We start from the raw sequence: 21,008 nt of genomic DNA, 5'->3' as shown, positions 1-21,008 counted from the left end.
TTCCTTGCAGTCCCTCAGTAATTAGAAATCCCTAGGCAGCATACCTTTAAGGGTAGTAAACTGAATAAGCATTAAAGAAAATATGTGCTCTGTATTACAGTAGAGGGGCGTACCTTGACCGTTTTCTAAGCACTGAAAAATCCTCCCTCATTGTCTTTTCCCATTGTCCCCCGTCTCTTATTCTCTTCCCATTACTATCTCTGCATCGGTCTCCCTTGCAGCGTACTGTAGATCTGAGGCCGCCCGTTAGCAGCGAGCTGGGCCTGCGTCTGCTTTTGAATCCTCACCTGGCGTTATAAATCAAGAGTGCGAGTCCCCCGGGTGCCGTCACCATTGCCATCAGTTCCACTGTTTTATTCATCTGCTCCTTTGTCTCATCACGATTCTGCCCCACATTAAATTTTTGCGTGTGCGGGGCGGGGACGGAATCTATTACCGCCGGCCGCTGCTAATCCAGGTGGGCTCCAGGGAGTAGGGGGAGGGTGAAGGGCACAAGTGAGAAAGGGGTGAGAGAAATGAAAAGAAAGGGCAGAAGATGGCAGGGAGGAGGTGGAATCGGTACACAAGAAAAGAGAAATGGAACGCGATGGATAGGGAGAGAATAGGTAAACAAAACAGGTAAAAGATGGAAAATGGTAATGATGAGTAAATGGGACAGCAGCATGAAATTTTCATTTCAAATGGCTCCGTGCTAATGTGCGATACCGCTAAACACCAAGACAAGAGCACTATAGCAGGAGCCTGAATCCTTCCTGTAACCTACCTTTCTCTCTAAACCTGTTGTTCACATTTCATACCAGTGACTCAGCCATTTCACACTCACTCAAACCCTTGGACGTGCTTCTAGCTGACTGTCGGCTAACGTTATCTAACAAAAAGACAAAAAAAGAGCCGTTTGGCCGTTGCTTCCACAGACCCGAATGTTGGAAATATGTCCTCCCTCTTCGCTGCTCTGTTGGGCTTTATTAATCACAGATGGGCCCGTGTTTATTCATGTGAGTCTCAGAGTTGTATAATTTTGTTTTTACACAGGTGAGATCACAAGGGACTTGGTTGAGACAAATGAAGTGGGCGGGGCTGTGATTAATTACTCCTGCATAGATTCAGTCTCGTAGTTAAGAAGCTAAAGAGCGTACACCTGTGAATGCATGAGCATGTAGTGTAGGTGCTGAAGTTGTTGTGGCCAGAGGGGAGATGAGGGATAATTCATAGGATTTGGGGAAATTAAACAAAAGAAAAAAAAAAACAAGAAAAAAGGAATTAAAATATATATATATATATTTAAGTTTCACAGTGCTCATGGAGTTATGTGGAAATACCCTTTTGCATATTGAATTGAATGTTACTGTGGCCTTTCAGAGAGCTTAAATGGATTTTAAAAGTGCAAGGTGTCCTCCATACTATAAATAAACGCAATTCCTACTTCTTCCATACTCTTACACGAACATCGACTGCATTTACATAGACAATCTTGAAATAATACTGTTAGATTCTACCTTAATTGTTTACATTAGTCCTAAATATGAAAAGTATCCCTTTAATTTTATGTAAACCCCAAAACATCAATCAGAATATTGTTTCAACTTTTATTGACAACACTCAATTCATTCATTAGATGAAGGAGCTCCAGGATCCATGTTTTCGACGACTCTACCCACAACGGTTCTGGCTCCGCTCGTCTTTTCAAAGATGGATTTTCACCACCACAGGCCCCGGTGCAACTTAAAATTCTCTCTGAACAAGCCAGCCTCTTTTTGCGATGGAGCCGGTCGCGTGACGTACAGTGCCAATTGACAAGGAGATCACGCAGAATTCCTCTTCCTTTTTCCCCCATTTCGAAAAAGATAAATCGGGACATGCTTGGATGCTACCAAACAAATGAACATGCACCATTTCCCCTTCCAAATTGTCCCCCTAATCCCACTATGAAAACAAAACCGTGTGACAAGCGGCGCTGTCAAATGTGCATATGGTGAACTCATCAGTGTGTTATGCACACAAAGCAGCTGCCTCACCATTCCCCCTCTCTCTCTTTTTTTTTTTTTTGCATCACCGAGGGTGTGTTTGTGTGCCTGTTTGTGGCGTGGCGCGCGCCCGTTTGTATGTGCGTGCCCGCGTAAGGGAGGCAGCTCTCCACAGGGCTTGCTTAACAAAGATTAATTGCACCTAATCCACTGTGCCAGGTGGAACATGGACCGCGGTGGGTGCATCGGCGCAAAGACACGGGCTCACTCACAAATAGGCGCGCACATCCCATTATAGGCTCGCTGCTGAAAATTAGCCCCGCGCCTCTCCTGACACCCCGGCCAGACCACAACTCGATACCACCATTTACTCCCCGACAAGTTGCACATTTATCACTGCTCTCCTCTTCCGACAGACGAGCGCGCGGACGGACAAAACGCCGTGACAGAAGGACGAGCTATCTGTTCGCTCTCACACATCAGCACCGGCTGACCTTGACAGTGCGCAGGGAGAAAGTGTTTGTCCTCTTTTCTCTTTAGAGAACAAGGAGGACCGAATGCCTGAACATAATGTCTTCGACAGTCGAATGTAAGGTGCAGTGCGTCTGCGGGAACCCACAGTGGACCTGCGCTGAATTAGTTGGAAAAGAAGTGATATATTTACTGTAGAGTTCGGTTAGGTGATCCGGATGATTAGCGGCGCAAATTAACAGCAATGATGATTCATTTATTTCCTGGTCTGTTCGCCTGTGTCAGTAAAGCATCCGTGAATGAAAGCCTTCACCTTATCATGCTGCTGTGAAATGTTGCCCGGCTGTCACGGGTAGTCCTGTCCTGGCTGACAGCGTCATTAAAATGTATTCAAACAGAGTCAGGGTGCCGGAAGGGATGATTTAAAAAATGAAATGGGCTTTTGAAATAACCCAGGTAACTCAGGTGTCATATTTTGACAGTGAACTTGATTTGCTGTCCCCTGAGCAAAAAAAAAAAAAAAAAATTTTAACTGCTTAAAGGGCATTGTAAAAAATCACTGTCTAATAATTATTAATATATATTTTTTTATTTAGAATTCAATATGCGGGGTCGACTCATGACTCATCATTTTCTCCTCGCCATATGCTGACCCCAGCCAATCAATGGCCGTGTCACAGGTCAGCGTCCTCTTGTTGTGCCATATCTCTTTCTCTGTCACACACACACACACTCTGTGCTCTATTTAATGTGCTCACTTAGCAAATTGCATTCTTGGATTAAAGACAGGCGGTCACTCTCTTGCCCTCTTACACCTTCCACTCTTTCTCTTTTTTTCCCCTCTCAACCTCTCCTCCCCTTTACATCCCCTCTCTATTACTGTCTCCTATGTACATCATAATGATGCAGAGCGGTGGCCCTCGTTAATCTTGCTGCTGTGCCGTCACGAAGATACTGTATTTACATCATTGCTTCAAAGCGCTCATTCTTCTTTGTTCTGGAGCTCGTCTCCTCTTCAGCCACGCAACTCCTGCAGCGCCTGTGTCTACAACGTGTACGTGTGTTTGTTTCGCTGCCTAGAGGTGAAAACTGCTCGCCTGACGGAGACGGAGAGATAGCGATTCGGCACGAATGAAATAAATCAATCTGATGTTTATGTAGGTAACACTCGAGCTCGCTCAGGGGGCGGCGTTTGTTAGCTCAGGGCCTAATTGGCATATTGTGTCGTGCCAGCGGGAGAAAGGAAGCAGCGCGGCCTAACGAATGTGACTTTAGACAAAAAACGTAGCAACCTGTTGCGGATTTTAATCTTCAGCAACAGTCCGCGGAGGAAAATATCTTCGGCTACCTTTATCTTTGCCTTTCTTTCCGCGGTAATCCCTGTTGCGCGTCGGCAGTGTGGGGTGAGAATGAATAGATAGCACCGTGGGTTTGTCTCATTTGCGTCACATGGGTGCAGACGATGCGCCGCTTTTGATACAAAATCAAGAGCGTCCTTGAGAACGACATTGTGTACTTTTCTTTTCTTCTTCTTTCACTTTTGAGGCATCTAATCACATTTCAGTTCAGGACATTGGAAAACACCGAAAAGGGTCCCATCTGAAACGGTGTTGTGTAGCGCAATGCTGTGTCATCAAATACACCGGTATGACGGTATATTAAAAATCCATATCATAACGAAAATATTATTTAGTATGAACCGGTACAGCCCTAGATATGAATGGGATGTTCTCGTATCTGGACTATCTCGTATGGGCTCTGAGGTGAAGAAACGTGCATTAATATCTGTCTAAATGTGTACTTGGCCATGACGATAGCAAGCCTTAAGCATGGTGGGTAAAAAGAAGACCGTCACTGAAACAACATGGCAGCCAAAATCAGAAAAGCTTTACAGCTGCATCTTCCACAGTTGACAGTATTACACTGTCAACTGTGTATTTTGCTTTGTGGCATGTGAGGAAGAGTAAAAGCATAGTATAGAATGCATACGGCTTGTCACAGAGGCTTTGTAAGAAAGTTGCAAAATAAATGCGTAACCAGTCTTTTAAAATAACTATGCTTTTACCTTACAAAAGAGCTCGAAGTCTGTGTTGTCAAGTAAGCGACTGTCAGAATAGCGTGCGGAGTAAAAAAGGGGCTGTCTGCTGTGTTGAATGAATGGGTCAAGAGTGTGGACTCATTAAATTAGAGTTGTAGTGCCAAGTCCTGAGGGAAAGACGGAGGGGAAAAAAGTGGAGCAGCTGTGTTACTACACACTTCTTCATTCAGCAAAACAGTGGTGTAATAATATGTCTTTAATTTGCGCTGTGCCCCAACATTTGTTTTGTTTTTCTCTCGGCTCTAAAGTATTTATGAAATGCTGAGATGAGCACGGTTCGCCGTCGCCACCGAGTGCCACCGGCAAATATGAGGAAATAGTCATTTAGTGCAGCCAGCAAAACTAGCAGTCCTGTCAATGTCACTCATCCAAAATGTTTTTATTTATTTTTATTTTTTTTGTGCATGTGTGTTTTTCAGGGTCGATTTTGAGAGTGATCTTAAAGTAGTGATCATACTGAAGAAGAAACTAAACTAGTCTAATTTGAGTTTTTATCACAATTTCTCTCATCACTAGTCCTTCTATAATGTCATTTTACTTTTATGTTTTTTTTTTGGGAGGCCTTTTTTTTTTTATAGCTGTAAAGCCCTAAACCAATCGGCAAAAGAATATATACTCAGTCTTCCACAGCAGCACGGTGACTACAGCTGAACACCTTAACAGGTTTTCACGACCGGCTTTCAGACTGCAAAATGATCAGTTCTGTCTGAGCCCTGTTTGATGGTCAGTGTCTGGGAGCTGGTGTTGTGACCTTAACAGTTTCACACAGAATCCCAACAAAGAGCAGAGCAGATAGTAATCACTAGTGTTGCTACTGTACTTTGCAGTGCACTTCCAAGTTGTTAAGTTTGTTCGTGTCTCTGCGCCAAACTAAATGACACGGGCCTCCGTTCAAGCCGGTGTAAGCAACATTTTTCACATAAATTATTCAGGTGCATTTCCAATTACAATCATAAGTCACTGAAGTAAAATCATACTTATTATTCATAATTAGAGGCATAAACAACATATTTTCTAATTAGGTGTACACTGTATAAATTCTATGATAAATGGTATCGTAAGGCAAAAGTTTGAATTGGTTCCTTCAATCACAGATTTCACCTAAGAATATATGAAAAGGGAGGTTAATTATTTAGTGGTACATTAACCGAAGGATTAATCAACTTCTCTGAAAATCAATTAGTAGATTAATTGTGAAAAATGATACAAAATTGACTGGAAAACAAATCATCAGCAGAATAACCGAACAATTTAACCTGACTTTAGGGGATATAAACTTTAGCTGGTGCTTGTGTGCAGGTGTATCTTTGTATTTTTGTGCGCGTGTTAAACCACAGCCGACTTTCCAGGGAAGGCCCCTTCAGCCTGTCACGGTGGGGGATTAGTATGTGTTGTGACACGCACACAGATCCACGCATCCTCACGCTCGTAGACACAGACGCGCTCACGCACATCTCGCTGCACGTGCCGAGATGCTGTGGCCTGCAGCGGCACGCAAGGTCCAGTGGACTTCACCTCTCGTGTCATTGACTGTTAGAGTATGGACTGTCTGTCTGGTTCATGGCACACACACACACTGGCAGCTGGTTGTTGATTACAACTCTGCCTAAGGTGAGGACTTTTGCTCCCAGCTGATAGATACTTCCGCCCCACCTGTATGCACAGACGCAGCCTCGCTTTGGATGTACATCACGCATTGCGTGGCGTCCTTAGGCGTCGCACCTCTCGCGCGTTCTTTTTTCCAGTTTGTTTTCCACACATTTAAGAACATAAGCAGAGAGCCGCTCACCCTCACAATCACATGCTCGCGCTCCCACGTGTTGCGCGCACGCTCGGCGCCCTTCTCCATTTTCTACTTTCTTTACCGAACACACCCGTTCCTTTAAACACACATTCACTTTGTCTCCGGCTCATTCACACACTCCATTCCTGCTCCTTTCCCTGTCACACACACACAATCAAGCAGCACTAAGGGAATGGGCAGACTCATTCCCTGTCTGGCCTCGGGACCCTGATTGATTGATAGGAGAGGCGGCAGGGCAGCAGGAACGAGTGAGGAATAGCAAATGGTGGCGCAAGCTCCAACCTCTGCACCTTGATGATATTGTCAAATTGGCTGCTCTCAGGCTAATACCTCCGATATGTTCACAGAATATTACAGGCTGCTGCGGTAATGCATCCGTGGGGAGCGGGAAGTCCCGATACTTTCTCCTCTTAAAAAGCCTGTGTAAAGACCGTCTAAACTAGCCTCTCGTGGAGGGACCAAGATTTTTGGTGCAGGGCCACACAAAGGTATTGTTATACTGTCATCATACCGGGCACGTCATCAGATAGGGCCCACGGTGGCTGCAGATACAACGATGGAAAAGCACAGATGGCCATTATGTACTGCATTTACACTCTGTGTGATTAGCACTCCGCTTTTTCTGTTTTTCGGATGATCATCTGTGATATGCTGTTTGCCTGTGAGGGATAAGTGCTTTGCTTAAAGGTCCAGTTTGTAGGATTAAATGGATCACTTAGCAGAAATGGTGTTATTGTTGTGATTTTTCGCTCCTTTTTCCGCGGAGCCTGCCACGCCGGGCCACCATGTTTCGACACCATTAACTAAAAACTCTGTAATTTCGTGTTCTTGCGTTGAAGTGGTAGCTGGTGTAGGTTCTCCCACATACTTGGAAAGGTATGACAGTTGGTTGCAATCAAAATCAAAGTCCTCCATACTGGTCATTTAAAGTTCACCATAGTTCAAAGAAGAAAACAAATAAACCTTCTCTTTATCTGATTTAATTATTGTTTTGAATATGGCTTATTTTAGATTATAAAACACTGTATTGGCCACAGGCTGAGTAATGAATACACCACTCATTAAGCTGAAAATATGTTTTCTGTCTTATTTTATATATATATGTATATATACATGTAAAGAAGGTTGTTTTATATATATTACAAGTATAACAATATTTTTCTGTTTACGCCTACCTAGTAACTCTTTTTGTGAACTCCAGAGGATGTATCACTTCAGTATATTGTGCAGTGTATACGCTTTAGATGGTCACACAGTCGATTTGCCTTTTTTTCCCCCCCACGGCAATTGTGGCTTTGTATTAGATGTGTGTTAGATGATCCGACTGGCCTGCCACTGGCCTGTTGTCTTACTCAGCTGTCTGAATCTCTGTTTAGCGATCAAGATGAAAGTCAGTTGACTGACTGCATGTGCCTTCTGTCTATTTCTGATGCGAGGACAGCGTGTAGTAGTTTGTTTGGAGGCATTCCTGTCTGCTTGAGGTGCCGAGTGTCATTCAGACGGGTTGAATGCAAGTCAGTCACTGTAAAGTGAGTCTGGACTTTAATGGCTTTAATGCAAATGGATAGCGGGGCTGCACAGTGGAGTCCTTAAATGTCCTTAAGTATTTAAATACAGAGACTTTGACACGTACCTCAAAAGTGATGATCTATTATGATCAATATTAGGAGTTTTTATTTTTCCTCTACATCATTTGCAGCTGTAATTGTATTTTTAAAATAAATAACACCAAATGTGACTTGAAATCAACAACATTCCAGTTTCCAATGTGGATTTGAAGTAAATGCACTGTACGCATACATTATTTAACCACATAAACTGCCCCCAAACTTAAAATAGCCATTTAACCCAAACCTTTGTCTTTATTGTTTATTTAAAATTAGAAAACGATCAATGAAGAGCTGTTCTTGCAGAATGATCTTTAATAATTTGCATGTGTGTGCCATGTGGGCCCTTGATCACTTGGTAGCTCTGAGCTGCTCAGTTGGCCGACAGACACCAATGTTTTTCAAATTTCTTTGGAGCTGCATCTGTGCTTTTCTCTGCAAAAACACACACACACACACACACACACACAAAATGATTTCATAACCTTCCGTCGTCTTTTCACAGTTGAGTCTTTCACAGTCTTCGTTGTAAATACATCTTGAGGATGCTAATAGTAATTGTGATCCACCTTTTTAATCCTAAAATAGAAAGTGAAAAAAGAAAAGCCTGACATCCATATTGAATCTAAAATGTAACACTGGTGAAAGAATGCTTAATGACTTTCTGAATACACTGTCGAGTAGTGGCCTAATTGAAAAGCAAGACACACAATTGAGTTACACACTTACCAGCGCATAATAGCGCAAAACAATACCCTAGGTTGGTTAATTGTGAGAGAGATCTTCTTTTAATGTTCGAACACATGTTCAGTTGTTACATTTTATCTCTCCTACAAGATTTATGGCACACCTTTACAATTGCCCTTGTAAGTATTAAGTAATTGGAATTTCACATAATTAATCAATAGTAACCTCTAGCAAGTCATAACTACAAATATAATGCCTCATTTAGATTGCTTATTATGCTTCTTCAACAGATTACTGTAACTGATTACTGTAAACTTGAACAGGACACCATTATGACGATATGATGGCAGGTGGGCTACTGCTCTGCTTTACACTTTAACCAGCAGCTGCAGAGCTACTTTGGCTACTACTAGTAGCAGAGCTAACATCTGCCTCCTCAGAATCACCTTTGGCACCCTTAAAAAAACATATTTTTCCCCTGATTTTCAGGCAGTGGTCCGTGCAACTCTGTTTCTCTCTCTGTCTAGCTATTGGTGTGTGTTGGCGTGTTTGTTTGTGTGTACGTCGGTGCGGAGCTCCACCCATCGTAAAAGCGCCGATGAAGAAAATGAAATATCTTCGCTTAAGTTAAACCAGTAACATCAATATCGATTAAATGAACACGGTCAAGATGTGTTCTATAGGAACAGGGACCTTCTGTTGTGATTCGGTGATATAAATTAAGTTAACTTGACTTTCGGCGGGGCGTGGGGTCCCGCTGGGGTGGTGGGTCATGGCGCCCGCCCCAATATAATGGTACGGGAAACACTACAACAGACCTGCACTTGATTTTTCACAGAAGTTGTAGCATTCATCATTGCTCTAAACTGAGAGCGCGGTTCGACTGTGTTTTCATCTTGGAGGCTGTGCCGGGTATTACTATTGAACTCTATTGTGTAGTACTGACGAATGTTTTTATTGTTTTTGACAACCCCATTGTAGTCCGTAAGCTGAGCTAAATAACACTGACAGTTTGCATCCATTGGAACACAAAAGAAATGGGACCAGTAAAAGCTTTAACGTGATGCTGGTGCTCGAGAAAGGTTTACAAGAAGACTCATTACATATTTAATTTTAATGCTGTTAACATTTATGAATTAAAATTTAAGAAGACAGAACAACACAACCTGACTTGTGCTTGGCTTCTTCGGTGTACAGTAAAAGTTGATGCCAGCTAAACTTTACTTGGTTGTACTTTGTGTTGTCTTTATCCGTGTTGTTTGTGTAGAGTTATTTCAAACTATTTTTGTTTGAAGAACATTTGAAGAAACCTCACTGAATGTGCAGTATGACAGACAACACAGACATTGGACAACCCTGTTTTAACGGATGCTACAGCTGGATCCAACTGAAAGAAAGCCCTCCCGCAAGGTCATGCAGAATCCATTTGCCATGAGACTATATCTCTTGGACTTCAGCTTTCATGCGGAGTCACGCTTCAAACCGACTTCCACCCGGGAGACACCCTCAGGGGACCAAGAATCCACCAGCTTCTCCCGGGAGGCCCCGAGTCCACAAACCCTGTTGTCAGTGTGTAAAGAGGATACTTCTGGCTTAGAACCCAGTAAGCCTCCACTCAAAAGAAAGCACTAACACAACCTTCAGCACTGTTTACACTGTAATGGCAAAAAGGTAGATCAGCTACAAGAGACACTGCAATCAAACTTCACAGGGCAGTGAGGACATATCTGATGTGGCCACAGAAAGTAGAAGCAAGACGATGACCACTGATGCAGTGATACAAAGCATCCCGAAACACACCTCTTCTGATATGATTCAGCCCAATTCTCAGAAGAGAAAAAAAAAAGACGACTTTGAGAGCGACACAGGGGGATAAGAGAAGCTCCACCAAGGAAATCAAGGAAGTGACAACGATATGGATCATCGGATCCAGTTGTATTAAACGTGGAGAGGTGCCAGCATATCAAATGCTTGAAGAGAACCTTGGACCCAGTGCCTGAGTCGAATGGTTTGGCAAAGGACACAAGCGCTGGAACAACATTCTAGGACTTGTGTCCGCCAAAGAACTTGATGCAGCTCCATGCAGAATTTACCATCAATTAGTGGCAAGCATAGCAACACGGGAGGCCAGGGCACATACGTAGTCATAGGAAGACTGTCAACAGAAGCATGCGAAAGGGTGCTGTCTTTTGTTTTGTGGTGAAGTTATCATCCCCTCCTGAGATTCTTCAGCAACACAATATTCGAATCAGACGGAGTGCACTTCACCAGAAGAGGAAATTACATTTTTTTTTCTGACCAGCATCCGCAGTGTCATTAAGAAGATTTTCTCTAAGTGAGATCCAAGAAAGACCACCTGATGACATCAACTCCTTTTTATGTAACATGGAAATGGGAATAAAATGTCAATGTAAAAATCTTTGCTAATGTTTATCACTTCAAATAAAAGATGTCCTAAAATGGCTTTTACCAAAAAACGTTAGGACACTTTAAAATTTGCATAAAGACGGAGTGTGTAGACAGACTTTCAAATATTAAATGGTGGTTTGCTTCTTATGCATTGAAGACCTATTAAGGATCCACGCTAAAAACAAAGGCACCATATTTACATGACGTGTGTGTGACATTTCCTATGAAACATTCATAATGACCAAGTTTGTTAATGTTAATCTCAATAACTTTTGGGCTAGAAAGTAAGAAAACAAACACGTCTTGTTCTTAATTGGAGCGCTGAAAAAACGTGACACACCTGATAGTGTAGAAAACAAAACTTGACATGTGCTCGGCTTCTTTGGAGTAAAAAGCTGATGCTAAGTAAACACGCCTTGTCGACTGCATTTAGACTTTCTGGAATAGCTTAATTATAGAGCGCTACTTACATATACGTTGGGCACAACTTTGCGCTCCAGGGACTCGTCTTAACTTTTATAAAGTATTATGAAACAAGCACTTGGGGGAATAAAGAACTGGAACACAAGCACTGATTGGATAAGGAAAGGAGAGGAAATGGCTGATTGGTTTTCCAGCGTGTCTTGTCAATCAGAGCTTCGGAGACGGATCACTATGTGCGCAATTTCCCTGATAATGTTAGATTGTTGGGGCAGGTATTCGCATCAGCGGCAGCTCGTATTTAAGTACCCATTCTGATAGGCATAGACACGCACATGGAACAGATACAGTAGTTAAGCGGCATTGAGCTCCGTGTGTTGAAGAGTCTGCTGCTAGCCAGCCCCTGGGCAGAGCCCCTCTTCTACAGATTTACTCTGGCTGTCACTACCGCTCTCTCTCATCCTCCAGCTCTGTCATGTTCTTCAGTTACCCGTCTCTTGCACTTTGTGTTTTAATTCGCACCTATTTCTCATTTGAGAAGAATTACAAACTTGAGTCTTCTCTCACCCGCTGCACTCACCAAATATATATTTTTCTGCTCATTGATTTTTACGCACTCATCTCTTGTAGGTTTGCTGCTAGAATCATACACACAGTGCCAGCGAATTTCACAAGCCGGTCTACAATCTCTCTCTTTACCATGATATACCATATTCCTCTTCTTCTTCCTCATCTTCCTTTCCTCGGTAAATCTTTTTTTTTTGTGCATTGGCTTGCTTTTGTCTCACTGACCATGTCGATCACCAAATAGAAAGCCAGATTAAAAGAGTAGATTGCTGCATCCCGTCCATTCTTGCAGGACGGACGGTGAATAGGCCCTTTGTGCTGCCTGTCCCCATCCGGTGCTCCAATCCAGATGATGTTGAAATTCAGTGCAACGTTATTATCAGGAGGAACAGCTGTCTTTCTCCTCCTCCTCCTCCTCCGTCTCATCCCGGCACTCCTGCAGGAGTTGATTTCAATTGTGAGCCGACCATTGCCGTTTGTTTGCTGTGTCTTGCACAATAAGACGTGTGCTTGTGGATGGCTTGCTTAAAGGCAAGTTAAGTTGGCAAATAAACAGAAGGGATTTCGTTCAGTGCCTCAGATTCTGCTAATACCCGAAACTTTTGAGAGTTCAACATAAACCCAATGAGGTCAAATGTCTACAAGCGACCCAATGAAATGGATTTTTTGACTGAAGTTGCTCCCTGCTTTACATAACAACAGTCAGCCTAGCTATTTGGTGGCATTGCATTTTTTTTCACTAACTCCCCTTTCTTGCTGTTCCGTTTTCACTTTTTAACTGATGCGTTCGCTCCCCTTCCCTTCCCTTTTTCTCTTTTTCAACGCCTTCAAATTCTCTTTCCAGTGTCCTACACCTTTCCGTCTTGACTTTCCACCATCCCTCTTTTCCATCTCTCCAGTTTGTTCTTGTTAACAACCCCAGCAGGAGAGGGATGTACTCTACAGACTGGGGTCTAGGGGGCCACAGCTGCCCAATCACAACCTGATTTATCATCCTCCTCCCGCTAGCCTGTATAGAGAGCCTGTTTTGCTCTCTTGCTTTGGTTATTACTTACAGAAGGCAAGGCAGGTTGTTTGTGTTTCTGGCTGGGCTTCCTTAGGACGCGTCCGTCGTAATGAAATGGCTTTCCCTGCAATGTATCTAGCCTCCTCTCCAGTAGCTGAGGCTCCGTACCAGGATGTATGTACTGACATAAGGAATGAAAGGTTGACTGCTGGTCCCAGCTGACGTTTGTTTTAACCTGCTAACAGAAAATGAAGCCTTTGCTTTTCTCAGATCTATTGCATTTGCCCCTCGCATCCTGGTTTCCCCTTTTTATTCACCATATCACCATCTTACTCCTGTTCTTGTATTGTTGTTGCTCCGTGTCCAGTTCCAGATGACATTTTCACAGATCCGAAAAAAATAGGAAGCTGATTTTGGTACATTCTGAATTATTTTTTTCTTTGTCCCGTTTCTCTGACTTTCTCTTCCGCTCTGTCTATTTCTTCCTCTCATTCTGCCTCTAGTCCAGTACCAGATGGAGATGATGCGTTCTCTGCGTCACGTCAACATTGACCATCTGCATGTGGGCTGGTACCAGTCCACCTACTATGGCTCCTTTGTGAGCCGGGCCCTGCTCGACTCTCAGTTCAGCTACCAGCACGCCATTGAGGAGTCAGTCGTACTCATCTACGGTGAGTAGTCGCTCACGGAAGACGGCGTGGAAATACCATGTTTTGATTATGCATTTTCTTTAGTTTACTTATTATGTCCGGATCATTTACAACGGGAATTTGGTTGAGAACCACAGTGCAAGATATCAAAAAAGTCGGGCCTTATATATATTAAAAAAACTTTTAACTGCATTTCACTCTATTAAAATTAAAAGGACTCATTTAGTCTTGAATTCCTGAAATGCAGATCTAATCAAGAAGCTTTATGGTGGAAATTAAATCATATTTTTACGTCATTATTAACAGAAAATGTAACCTCATGTTCATTAAATGAGTTTGAATAGCCAAGGAGGGTTCAGTCACGGGTCAGTGCAGGTAAGGGTCAACTGTGCTGCTCTAATTCTTGGCCAATCTGAGGCAATTACTACCAGGAAATGTATTATTGACCCAGTTGTTAGGGACAAAGAATGCAGAAGACTTACACCGCTGTATTGTCCATCTGCCACACAACCATCCAGTTGTTTCAAGTGGTTGAAGAGAAGCTGGATTCTGTAAGTAGAAAAGAAATACTGACCCCAGTTATGAAATCACCAAAGCTTCCTCAGATACAAGTTCACATATAGGACTAAAAATGTGCTTCCATAGTAGAAAATGTAAAGATGGTTCAGTGTCACGATTTTAAACAACCCCAAATCGAATTTGGTCCATTTCATCAATGTCTCCAAGTATACAACTGCTTCTGGTAAGTTGTAATATATTTGGCTGTGGTTCACATTCACATTGGGCAATAAATCAGTCTGACAGATGCATGGAGAAGATTAGCTGAGGTAAGCGTGGATGTTTACAATGGTTTCTTTTTGTGCAGAACATTTTACATCTTACAGATTTCGGAAATTTGGTAATCCTTACTAAAACGGAGTTGAACAATGCATGGGTGGTGAAGAAAACCCAAGTTTATAGCCTCACGATAACGGCCAGTCGTGCCTTTTTTTTGTTATCGGGGGAAGATTGAGCTTATCTGCCTGAAGCCTTTCTAAGGCCAACAACAGAACTGGCACCGACTAGCAGGAAACTGTGAGTGATCGACAGGATTAACAAGGCAGCCGGTAGGCACCAACCTGACACTATGATGTGCCTACACATGCTTCGTAGCAAAAGCCTCCCCATAATTGCTTCACTAGATTTGCCCCCAGATGGTGGCAGTTTACAATTGACAGCCATATTAAAATCGACATGACATCATTTTCAAACCTGTCACAACTAGGAAGTATTGTTTTAACTCCATCTTGATTCGTAATCACATGGATTCACTGAGTTCAGTGCACAGTTAAGTAAATGACAGCCATGTTGAGTGTTTTTATGTTCAGATGTAACCCGTACATCTCAGACTTTCACAAGCTGTCATCAAATATAGACACTGTCCAAATGCCGGATTTTTTTGTTGTTTTTTTCTCCCCAGCCTGTATTGCACACTTCATAATGTGCTGAGTTTTCCGCCCTCTGGTTTTTGAACCAAAAAATAAGAGCAAAGTCCAGCCCTGGCAAAATAAAGACTTAACAAGCTCACTGAACCTGACATCACAATCTTTCTTTTAAACAGCTCAGTGTTAATCCAGACACTTCAGGTGAAGAGCTGGACCAAACGGAATCGTCACTCTTTTAAAAAAAAAACAATAAAAGCTATTGAATTTCATCCACGTTTCAGAGCTGGTGAATGTAAATGAACCTCTGCTCATTCACGTTTCTTTAAAATCACTTCTGGCTCATCTAGTTTTCAGATTCTACTAATAAAGGACGGGCATGGATTCACTTTAACCATTTTACATATGTAGCCCTCGAGTTTCGTCTTGGCAGCTGGCCACTCATGCGGGCAGGCAGTCTGTCAGCCCCTTCTCATTCTAAACGAGGGGCCCTGTTAATGTCAATCAATAATGCAGCGCTTAACGGATCAAAGCACCTCAAAGGAATTGACATTATCTCTGTTTAAAGGCAAAGGGAAGGAAAATTGATTTCTTTTTTGTTCTCTTTGTCATTAGCTCACCGGTCATTTTATGCCGATGAATGAGTCAGTCAGGTGGTCAACTGGTGGGTTAATAGCTTCCGTCCAGTGACAGCTCAGAATTAGAGTGGGTTGTTAAAGCAATTGGTTGAATGTGTTTGCCAGGACGACAGTTTGCTTACATGTGCCGAGCAGTTGAAGAGGTTAAGATGGAGCTAACCAGCAAGCGGCTCTGTCGCGCTGAATTGAATATTCTCTTTGAACGCGTATCTTCTTTTGAGCTAGTTCCTCATTTCTTTTAGTAGATTGATCGCAGTTTCTAAAACAGCCTTTAAAGACGGGATAAAACCAGTTTCCTCCAGATGAAAAGCAGTCCAAATGCCTTCCTGATATAACCTAGAACGAGAACTCGGGCTGAAATTAAGACTTTTTTTTTTAAAAGGGATCACTGAATATCGGATCTCCTTATGCAGCTGGTCCATTGCCGTATCCTGACGGTACAATATTTACCTTCTTTTGGAATTTACTTTGTGCACTTGCTTGTCTAAGGGTTGGCGCCTTCTTGGCATTTGCAGGCTGAATAATACAAACAAACCGTCCACCCTCTCTGTTTTGCACAGCTGCTTATTTGATATTGACCAACAGGACCGATGCATAATATAATATGTGCACCACATGTTAGAGCCGAGCTTTGGAACACTGCTCTCTAAAATCCCAAGATTTGTCTTACAGAAGTCAGTAGGAGGTAGGACGACGTAGGAGATTTATAGTTTGTGAAGTCTTGCCACCATCCATCAAGACTGGCAGTCAGCTGTCAGTCTTGTTTGGGACTAGCTACGCTAATGGTTCGTCTCAGGTTGGACATCGGGAGCAGAATATGTGACACTAAAGTGCTTTGTAGACTGTTCAGTCAGAGCAACTGTCTCTGAAACGGAGCTTATCTGTACCTGGTGATTTTTTTTTAAACGCTGCTTTAACTCTGCTCTACAGAATTGATTTTATATAACACACTGTAATTTTGACAGAGCCGCACCCCCTCCTTTCAGTTTGATCCTGCTCAGATTTCTAGTTTTCCATCCCAAAAATAGAGAGAAGATATGAACTGACAAAATCAATCAAGCAATAGATCTGATGGGAGGTGCTGCATATCCCTGACTGATTTTTATCCATTTCTGCCTTCCAGATTGTACATTTATAACTGGAGTTTTCACTTTAGACAGTTTTTCAGATCAGTTGGACTCATTTCAGTTTTTTTTTTTTTTTCCCAAATGGTAACCTGACACTTTTTCGGTGTGCAAAAAATAATCTTCTAGAAAATGCTTTCATTTTGGAGATAATGTTGTGACTTTGTCTTATGATGATGGGTATATTATAGTGTAGAAACACATTACTGTATTTCACGCATGAAAAAGAAGGCTAATCATTACCGTTGTCATGTCGTACTTGGTTCCATTTGCGCTTTCAGTAGTTCAGCGTTGCTCGGCTTTTTGACAGGAGATTTAGCAAGGGAGCTTCCTGGAACATCATCACCGGGCTTTTGGCTAAATAGCAGCTTAAGGAAATGGTTAGATCTCGAGAGTCTTAGCGCGATCTATCACTGAAAGACCCGAGGATTCAGAATAAGTTGGTGATCATTAATGAGGTAACAGTGCTATAGTATTTTAAATTGAATCTTGTGCAAGGTAAAGAAGTCTTTCTGGTTAAATTGATTCGGTCGGATTTCTTTTCCCTTTTGCAAACGTCCTGTGTTGGAGCATGGAGGAAACCGCTTTGATAACCACCAGCTAGTTGAGATCAGCACTGTAGAAGGGTGGAAGCATCTGCCCACATGGTCTAATAGGGGACCTGGACTGTGAACCATGTTCACTGAGAAAATATGGGAGGCCGAATGTTCTCCACTCATCTTCAAGGCACCATTAATCAAAGCATTTAACCTAAGACCTTTCCAGTGGGTGGTGAGAGACCATTACCATTAATATTAAGATAGATGTCTATTAATAGAGGACTCTAGATCAAATGTAAAAAATAATAATAATAAAAATATATGGTTCAAATTACACCTTCTTTCTTTTTTTTCTTACATTTTAATCTTTTTGTGATTTTAGACCCCATAAAGACAGCCCAAGGCTCCCTGTCTCTCAAGGCCTACAGGCTCACGCCGAAACTCATGGAGATCTGCAAGGAGAAGGATTTTACACCGGAAGGGTGAGTACTAAATAGCCCAAGAAGTATACTCCCACAGCTATTTTCCCTCATCATTTACAAACCATAGCCCGGACATTCACAAGCAGAATATATTTAAACGTGAAGACACAGGCTCACATTGTTCATCAAAAATCTAAATTTTGCTGTTTCACTCCTTTAATTATATATATTTGATGGATGCAAATATCACCTTTCGTGTCCACGGGGGAGGCATTTATTAGCAGTTGGAGATGGATGCTGATGATGATGATTTATCAGCCCGCCCTTGCCCGTCAAACAAATGTACCATGTTTATGCCTTTTGCGACCCCAGGGCTTATCGTAATTGCTTTTAAATTGCAGCTAAAAATGAACATAATGAGTGAACCATTTTCCTGGCCGTTCAGGGTAGTCCTGGTGCACCCACTCATACGCGCATAAACGAGAAAACGGTGCACACACTCAGACACGTTCAAGCCTTGCAGCCCGGTGGAGAAATTCCAGAGGATGTCCATTCAGAATCTTCAGACCTGCGTTTTAAAATTTACCAAAAGCAACTACACTTGCAGGGAGACGGACGGTTAAACGGCATCATTTCATTCCTCTATCCCATTTCCTCCTTATTTCTCCACCTGTGTGTTTCAGTTGCTAGCTGCTCTGTTATTGACCCACTGTGCTTGGCCCCGAGTCAGGATCCTTCTCATTTCTGCAGCTTTTCATTAGTTCCTATGATTTATTATGGCTCCAATCTGCAGCCATCAGTGTTCCCAATAAGGGCGTGATTGAAAGAGGGGAAACTCAGGACAAGAAAGGACAATATTGCCACATTATAACAATCTTGTCTCCGTCCTATTATTTTGAGAGTAGACAAGAAATCTGAATATCAATAATGTGTTTCTTTTTCCAAAGATGCAAAACTTCAAAAGTGTTTCATTCCCCCCCCTCCACTACAATGTGCAGAAAAAAAAGCAGCCCCTTTCATGTTGCTGTATTTGATGTTACATAAGCTCGCATATATTGTGCACCTTTTTGAAATGAAAGGCATGGATTGATGACTGTTGAATAGACCCATCCCTTTGAACTGGCCTCCAAATCCGCCGGGCCATGGAGGCAGTGGTCAATAGCGTCCACTTCAGCACACAATTTGCGGCATTAAATTAGTCTGCCTGTGGAGTCAACCTTTGGTTATGTCCAGCGAGACCCAACTTGGAAAGAGCATGGCATTAAGTGTGCCAAAGTCCAGCGTGGTTGAGCAATTTGTCCTGCCTAAAATGTGCTGTCCTTCTGCTTCTCCTTAGACGCATTTTTTTTTTTTTTTTTGGTATCTGCAAGCATTTGAAAAGGTCATGGCATGCAAGAAATATTTTCAAGTACCCCAGGTTAATAATTTCCCCCAAATCCCTAACAAACACATTTCATATTATTACAGATTTTCCTTATCGACTTCTGTTATGCATACTGATTTCCGTCCTCCCCTCCCGAAGCCCGAGGCAGCATTGTCAGCTTCCGTTGCTTCAGAGTCTTCTCTTAGCTCGCCCGAGGTGGTGCTCTACTTGGAATACAAAACAACATTCATCAAAAAATAACTTCTCTGAATCAAATGATGCTCCGCATCCCTATTTATCACACAGTCGAGCATTATATAAACATCTCTGTTTCTGGTACGCCGCGCACGGTAGATTAATGCAGTGAGTGTATTGATCCCAAAACGATCACAATGCATCTAACAAGCCAACATTAGACATGGACGGGCATTAGTTTGTAGCTCATGCGCTGCGAAGTGACAGGCTGAGCCAAGGCAGTCAGTCAGTGTTGTGTGATTTATGTGTGGCATTAAGCAAAGTTTGAAATTCCATTTTATGCTAACAGGCTGCTGTCAACAAAAAAAAAAAAAAAGAGAGGTGTGACTTCAGCTACAGAGGAGGGGAAAATAAAAGAGGTGGTTAAAAATGGGTCGGTGCCTTCCGTGCTTGTCAGGACGGTCGCCCCGCCCTCAAATAATAAAATAAAATCAGCCAGGCCTTTAATCTCAGATTGCACAGAGGAGGCAATATGTCTGATTCTGTCACACAGATATCAAAATCCAAATACTTATTATTATTGCACCTTTTGCTTTTATATGGCTGTGGTGCAATTTCCTGATAAGCACAAGGCAGGTGATAACAGCCCACCCAGCACTCCATTCGCCACTTTAGCTGTGCGATGAAAAAGCACATGCTAAGAAGAGGTAAAGAGATTAAATTAGCAAAGAGCAGAACAGAGAACGTGGTAATTTAACGGTAAATGAGTTGCAGCATAACAAGCGTGAAATCAAACCGCTGTCCCGTCACTTAATCTGTGTTCTAAGACCTAGGTTTTTTTTTGCTGAGTATTACTTTCCTTTGTCACAACTTTCTCGGAAACAAAATGAAACGGTTACCTCTGGTTAGGCTGCGAAGTGATTTAACGTGAGTATGAGGAAAAAGAACAAAATGGAATCACACAGGAGGATTTTTATCCACGTCTCTAGAGAAGAAATAAATATAAATTCACTGTACAGAATAATGGTCCCGGACCAGTAAACGCTACAAATACTGGCATCAGTGGTTGTCGGTAAATCTGAAATATCTGGTGCAGACAGTGTTGTCTCCTCTAACATGTCTTGTAGTTCACTTTTCACCTGGTGTCTCTCTCTCCCCCTTGTAATGTCTCCCTGCAGGTTGAAGAAGGCTAACATCGGCTTCGAGCACATGTTTGAGGAAGTGCCCATTATCATCAAAAACTCCCACCTCATCAGTGTCCTGCTGTGGGAGCTGGAGGACAAGTCCACGGTTGCCGACAAGCACGAACTGCTCAACCTCTCAAGCAGGTCAGACATGAATTCATGTAGCCATTTACCTAGAGGCCCAAGGCGAGGCACCTTAGCGTTAAAAGAAATTGATTTGAATTGTTTGCGCATGGTATTGTGGGGGGGGTTTATCAACACCGGCCTCCGACCTGCTCAACATTTTTTAATCTCATTCTGACGTTGCGGAGAACCTATATGCAGTTAACAGATTTAACAGCTGTGATGTGGTTTCTCTCGCCGTTTTATTCGGAATCAAATTCAATCTTATTGCTCAGTTAGAGCCAGCTGTCTACAGAGCCAGCAAATTAATAATCAT

At 42.5% G+C, this 21,008-nt stretch overlaps 1 protein-coding gene across 1 annotated transcript in view; it reads left to right on the top strand.

Moving 5' to 3' along the window:
• The window catches only part of LOC125016473 (eukaryotic translation initiation factor 3 subunit H), a 54,028-nt gene that overhangs the window by 19,631 nt on the left and 13,389 nt on the right, over positions 1 to 21,008 (top strand). The window contains exons 3-5 of the mRNA XM_047598981.1: positions 13,537 to 13,704; positions 17,788 to 17,887; positions 20,564 to 20,713. Of these exons, the coding sequence (XP_047454937.1) occupies positions 13,537 to 13,704; positions 17,788 to 17,887; positions 20,564 to 20,713 (418 nt within the window). The remainder of the gene's footprint in view (positions 1 to 13,536; positions 13,705 to 17,787; positions 17,888 to 20,563; positions 20,714 to 21,008) is intronic.

The sequence above is a fragment of the Mugil cephalus genome, chromosome 11 (assembly GCF_022458985.1).
Source record: "Mugil cephalus isolate CIBA_MC_2020 chromosome 11, CIBA_Mcephalus_1.1, whole genome shotgun sequence".
NCBI classification, from domain to species: domain Eukaryota; kingdom Metazoa; phylum Chordata; class Actinopteri; order Mugiliformes; family Mugilidae; genus Mugil; species Mugil cephalus.
Note: the sequence above shows the minus strand (reverse complement) of the source record. Positions and strands in the feature narration are given on the sequence as shown.